Raw genomic sequence first — 6,298 nt, 5'->3', positions numbered from 1 at the left:
GTGAGATGGGTGCCTTTGCTGAAGAGGCAAAAGTAGGAGAAAGGAGCAACTTCCTTTGGAGTCATATCTGAACTTAAATACAGGCTTGTCATTTGAAAGTTGTACACCTTGAGCAAGGTGTTTAGCCTTGCCGAGCCTGTTTCCCAAGATGTGGCATAAAGATCAAGATTATTATGCAGTTCAGTGCATACCCAGTGGGTAAGTGTCCTCAGAGGGCTTCTCAGGGACTCATTTAAACGTTTTTTCCTGTTTTTTATTTGGTTTTGAGAGATGGAGAGAGACAGCAGGAGCAGGGGAAGGTCAGAAAGAGATGGAGACACAGAATCTACAACAAGTACCAGGCTATGAGCTAGCTGTCAGCACAGAGCCCAACGCGGGGCTTGAACCCAGGAACTATGAGGTCATGACCTGAGCCGAAGCCAGGTGCTTAAGGGACTGAGCCACCCAGGCGCACCCAGGGACTCATTTAAATGGAGAAACCAGGAGGCACCTGGGTGGCTCAGTCGGTTGAGCGTCTGGCTTCAACTCAGGTCATGATCTTGGCGGTTTGTGGATTTGAGCCCCACATCAGGCTCTGTGCTGACAGCTAACTCAGAGCCTGGAGCCTGTCTTCAGATTCTGTGTCTCCCTCTCTCTCTGACCCTCCTGTGCTCTCTCTCTCTTTCTCAAAAATAAATAAAACATTAAAAAAAATTTTTTAGGGGCCCCTGGGTGGCTCAGTTGGTTAAGCCTCCGACTTTGGCTCAGGTCAGATCTCACGTTTGTGGGTTTGAGCCCTGTGTCAGGCTCTGTGCTGACAGCTGGCTCAGAGCCTGGAGCCTGCTTCCGGATCTGTGTCTCCTTCTCTCTCTGCCCCTCCCCCTCTCATGCTCTGCCTCTCTCTGTATCAAAAATAAATAAAACACTTTAAAAAAAATAAAAAAATTTTTTTTTAAATGGAGAAACCAGAGTGGCGTAGTGTTGGGGTGTGTGAGTAGTCAGGCTTGGCTTGGGCCTAGTAGAGGGGATTTGGGGTGTTGTGGGACACACAGTAACATTGATTCCTTCATCAACTCCCCCTCCTTCCAGGTCTCACCTTTCCGATGAGCTTTCCCCTCTTGTTCATACAGATGTATTTCTCGCTCTCAGCACCCTTGATGCGCACACGGCTTCCAAACGTGTCCGTCTCCACTATGAGTTTGGCTGTGGTGGGGGCGGGGGGGGGGGGGAAAGACCTCTGTCCATTGGGATTGCCAGCTCAAGAGTATGGCAGGAGGCCCCCCAACCAGCCTGACCTCCGTACTTGGGTGGGAAACACCGAGAGCCCTCCTCCAAGAGGCTTCTCCCCTGTTCTCCCACTGTGGCCCCTGCCCTGGCACAGGATCTGGGGATAGACCAGGTTAGGCTGGCCAGCAGTGTGAGTGGCCTCTGATGAGGGCTTGGGTCTCACCAAACTTGTTGCCGTCCTCCGCAGTGGCAGAGATGCGACGCCCGTTGACCTGCACGTGCTTGCCGCTGGTCCGGCTGTAGAGCTGGTACTCACGGATCTGCCGCCTGCTCAGCTGGTCAGTCATGGCACCCTGGTCCCTCACGTACTGGTTAAAATTAGGAGACGGGTGATTCTCCCCCTTTGCGGTTACCAAGGGAAAAATAGTGTCAATTTGCTTTGGGTGACACCACCAGTGGTCCATCCAGGGGAGAGGGGTGTGGAGGTGAGTGAGATGGGGGCAGGCCATTGTCCTGGGAAGCAGAGGTGCAGGGTGAAGGGTGCAGATGGCCATGGTCTTCCCAGGCCAGTGGGTGAGCCAGTCATGACCTCTTGGCTCCCCATCTGCCCCCGAGCAGAGAACTGGTGGCTGCCTAGGCTTGGGGGCCACATGGTGATGCAGTGAAGATCTGGAATCATGACTCTGGTTTGCTAGATGGAACCTTCACAGTTGTGGTACCCAGATCCCATGTCGAAGAGGTCCCTGGGTGACCCAGCTGATTAGAGACAGTAGGGCTGTCCTGCCTTCTAGGACTGGAGCTTGTCCCTTCTCGAGAACTCTGGGGTCTTGGCTCCATAAGCCAGGAAAACCAGAGTTCTCTTTCATCCTCCCCACTGGCCTTGAAGGATCCTACTCCCCAGCACAGGCACACACACATGCATAAATCACACACACGTGCACATGCACACACATGTGCATACAGCAGCTTGTCTGTTAGGCTTACCAGAGAGCATTATGGAGGCTCTAAGACCTTTTGTTTAGGGTCCTGCAACGCCCCCATAAGCACTAATGGTAGAATCCTGAGCTCATGCCTATCACTTCTGCCTTTCCCCTTGGGTGCTCAGGGCCCTCAGAGAACCACATCCCCCTTTCAGTCAGTGTTCCTCCTGCCACTAGGGGTGAGGCACCTCCTTAAAGGAGGGAGGTGGAGGCTGCAGCAGTGAGAGGAGCTATCAGCAGTGACCCAGGCACTCCTGTGAGTGGCTAGCCTGTGTCACAATGTAACAGAGGCTCGTGGCCAATGGGGGTCATACTGCTGCCTGCCCACTTTCCCAGTTCTACCCATGCATGGTGCAAAGCCAGGACCATTACCTTCTTCGGGCCTGTTTCTCCTTACCTATCTGCAAACTGAGTGGGAGAAAAAGAGACCACTTCCTGTCCTCTATCTCCAGGAAGGTGCAAACCAGATGACATTTCTCAGCTGTTGGTGACAGCCTGAACCCTAGGCTAAAATGTTTCTCTCTCTACCCATATCCTACTGGCCAGTGCTGGAATAGACTTTCTGTGCCCCAGATCCCTAAGGCCACTTTTATCCCAGGCCCAGTAGAAATCACCTAGACAGACCTCAATCCAGATCAGCATCTGTTAGGGGCCATTCTTTGGTAGAGGGAGGAGCAGGAAGGATCAGCTTTGAGCAAGGAGGCAGTGGGTGAGGGAGCCGCTCCAGGCTGACCCTGTAACCTGCTCAGGGTTAACCCTTCATATGTGTTACTGCTCATTTCCGACTCTAGCTAGGCCACAGGCCAGGAGTGCCATCAAGAGCAACGCCCCCCCCATTGCCTATGAAAGGAGGGTCTGAAGACTCAAAGCAGCAAAGTGCACCCCGCACCCCACCCTAAAAAAACCTGAGGCCAGCATTTGGGGTGAGGGCCTGCCTTCCTGCCAGGGGGTGGGGTCTGGCTGGCCCAGGACCCTTGGTGGGGTCCAGCCTATCCCCAGCCCCCATCTCCTGGCCCAGGTTCAGGCCCTCCGCCCCTCTTGGCGGGCAGCCTCCTTCTGGCTGTCTGTTCCAGGTCAGGAGCAGAGAGGCCCCCCCGAAGCCCCCTCCTCTCCTTGTCCCCCTTCAGGCCCTGCACAAAAGCAGCCCCACGCCCCCCCCACAGCCCACAACCCACAAGTCGCTCTCCCCACGAGACCTGGCCTGTCCCTTTCATGTTCCCGCTGCAGGGGGACCTCCCCTTCCACTGCTGCAGACAGCTGCTTGTCAGACGGCCCCTCAAGCATGGCTATGGTCCGGCCTGCCGGCCCCCCCTCCAAGGGGGGCGAGGGGGCACTTCAAGGGGGAAAGGACAGCTTTGCCACCTTCCCTGAGTCCTGAATGGGGCCTCAGCCAGGCCATAAACGCCCCCGGCCAGCCTCACCATTGTGCTAATTCCCCTTCCAGAACAGGTTGGACCCACCCCCAGCCCCCTCCCGGCCAGGCTGGGGGCTTTCTTCTTGCTCTCCCTGGATGTGTGAAGCAAAAGGCCTGGAACGGGGGCTAGAGCAAAAGGGGGAAGGAAAAGGGGGGGAGTTGTCTCTCTCTCTCCCACCCCCCCACTGCTTCAAAGGCAGCCCCTTTCCCTCTCCCAGAGAAAAGGCATTTACCTTAAAAAAAAGTCCCCACTGGATATGAAGAGAAGCAGGCCTCTGGCCTGGGAAAGCCAAGCCATCTCTCCCCAGAGCGGTTCTGGACCAGTGCATTTTAATAGCTGCACTTTTATGGAGGATCACAAAAAGGGACCAAACCTCGCACAGGGGGCTGAGGCTTGGGGTGGGGGTGTGTGCGTGGGGGGCTGACATGGGGTGGGGGGAGTGTGGAGATGCAAACCCTGAGTCTTGTCCTAAACAAACCCCTTTGGGTTTGACCTCATTGCCCAGTAGGTCAGGAGTCACCCCGCCCTGGCAGGGCATCCTGACTGCCCCACTGTCCCCAGGACAGTGACTCCCCAGGACATCTGCGGTGGTGGGAGTGGGGTAGTAAGTGGAACACACAAGTGGTTTTGCATGAAAACCTGTCTTTTCAGGTACCTCCAAATACAAGCCTCACCTGAGCCATCACCTCCGCCCTCTTCCTACCACTCCAGACTCCACCCCCCAAGACTGGGCTGCCCCATGCATTTAGCCTTAAGGGAAACCCTTGGGAGGGAGGCGATGGAGAGAAAAGCAGAAAGCCCAGGACATGTAGGCAGGGTCACGGAGGGAGGGCAGATAAAGACCTCAGTCAATCCCCAAATCTGCCCTAGCCCCTTCTATTCACCTCCAAAGAGTGACACCAGCCCCCACCCTCAAAATCCATCTGGATCCAGGGAGAGGCCAGAACCTGCCTCTGTCCACCGAGAGGAGGCTACCGCGCCCCCTCACCCCCGTTGGGTGGGGTGGGAGAGATGGAGAAAAGCTAGTGGGGGCTGCCCGCCTACCTGAGTTTGACAGCAAAGAATCAGTAGCTGCAAGCACCTGTGTGAGAAGACAGGGCAGACCCTGGTGTGGGTGCCAGCAGCCAACCCAGGGCAATCACGCACCCCCCACCCACCCTGCCCCTCTGTGTGGGAGTCCCGGTAAGATTAGGTCTACCCCAGGCTGCAAATGGCAACAAAACTTCAGTTCAGAGAGGCAGTGCACTTACAGAGTGAGGTTGGGCAGCAGGCGGGTGGCTCCCATCGCTGGAAAGATTTCTTGGGGCGGTTGCCCCCCTGCCCCCAAACTCAGGAGCAGATATGGGCAGTCCCCAGGGGTAGAGTCCCAGAGAAGCCAAGGTCTCTTCAAGCCACAGGTTTTCAGGGGGGAGAGGAGGAGAGTGAGGGGAGGAGGAGGAGGAGAGAGAGGGAGGGGAGAAAGAATGGGGGAGGAGGGCGTAATTGGGAGACTGAGGTGTGAGGTGTCCACCTTCCTGGCCAGTGAAACAGCAAAGCAGCCGCTGCTGGCGGGGGCTGCCAGCCTCTTGCTGGGTTACCCGAGCACAGAGGATGGAGCTGTGGAGCCTTCTTGATAAGGAGGCTGGCCCCTGTGGTCTCCCACGTTTTTCTTGACCCTCAGACCTGGACTAGAGGGTCCCCCCTCCCCAACAGGGCCAGCTCCTCCTACCCTTAGGTTTGGTGCCCCACCTCCCCAAGGGTGAGCGCAGGTATCATTCAGGGCCAGGGGTTGCTGAGTCTGGCTCCGGGGTGGAAATTCCCAGAAGCAGCCTTAAAAGGAGGAGCCTCCCTCCAGGGGGCAGGCGGTGGGCTTGGCTAGAAGTGGTTGCTTCCCCTGCCTCTGTCACCCCTTGCTCCCCCTCTCTGCTGTCTGGCCACCGGGATGGAGGTGTTAGGGCTGTCCTGACAGCAGCAAATAGTGGGTGCTGCCAGTTGGTGGCCAGGGAGGGGGAGGAAGGTGCAGCTGTGGGAGGGCAATGCAATGGAATCTTGAAAGCTGGCCTCTTGGAAGAGATAGACTCAGAGGAGCTGGTTCACTGTCAGGAGCTACTTTCCTCTGGGCCTCAGCAGTTTTGTCTGAGAGATGGGGGCAGCACTGCCTCAGGATGCTGGCAGGCCAAAAGAGATAACTGAGCTTAGCAGATGTCCAGTGTGTCATATGTTCTGGGCCTCACTCACCCTCCTCTCCAGGGCAGTAGCCATCCCTAGGGCCTCCTCCCTGTGCCCACCAACCTCCTCACATGGCCTCTGGTCCCACCCTGCTCTGTACTGTGTGGGTAGGACCCTTTTCTACAGATAAGGACAGTGAAGCACATGGGGAGTGGGTAGTTAGTTCAGAATAGCCTAGCTAGTGAATGGCGGAACTAGGTTCCTAAGGTCCACAAGGCTTGTGTCTGGAGCCTTTCTGCTGTGTCCATGCTCTCCAGCTTGCAGCACCTAAGGTCCCAGAAACTGGCAACCAGGGACTCTAATGGTTCCTTCCCTACAGAAGGCGGGTGATTGTGTTTGTGGAAGGGGGCGCATGGTTAGAGTGATCTCTGAGGGAAGCCCCCTGTGTAGGGAAGCGGAGCTCACACCTCAGCTCTGGGCTCCCTGGAGATCTCAGTGCCTCCAGGATGGAAAGAGAAAGGGAAATGCTAGATGTGGATGTATTTACCT

General features: G+C 56.3%; 1 protein-coding gene across 1 annotated transcript in view; it reads right to left on the bottom strand.

Annotated features, from left to right (window-relative positions):
- The window catches only part of FGF17 (fibroblast growth factor 17), a 5,600-nt gene extending 647 nt beyond the window's left edge, over positions 1–4,953 (bottom strand). Inside the window, exons 1-4 of the mRNA XM_029950323.1 lie at positions 4,852–4,953; positions 4,646–4,682; positions 1,430–1,574; positions 1,076–1,182 (exon numbers count right to left, since the gene is read on the bottom strand). Coding sequence (XP_029806183.1) covers positions 1,076–1,182; positions 1,430–1,574; positions 4,646–4,682; positions 4,852–4,886 — 324 coding nt within the window. The 5' untranslated portion in view covers positions 4,887–4,953. The remainder of the gene's footprint in view (positions 1–1,075; positions 1,183–1,429; positions 1,575–4,645; positions 4,683–4,851) is intronic.
- Positions 4,954–6,298: the final 1,345 nt, after the last annotated feature.

This window comes from Suricata suricatta, chromosome 1, assembly GCF_006229205.1.
Source record: "Suricata suricatta isolate VVHF042 chromosome 1, meerkat_22Aug2017_6uvM2_HiC, whole genome shotgun sequence".
NCBI lineage: Eukaryota > Metazoa > Chordata > Mammalia > Carnivora > Herpestidae > Suricata > Suricata suricatta.
This window is presented reverse-complemented; position numbering and strand designations above follow the sequence as displayed.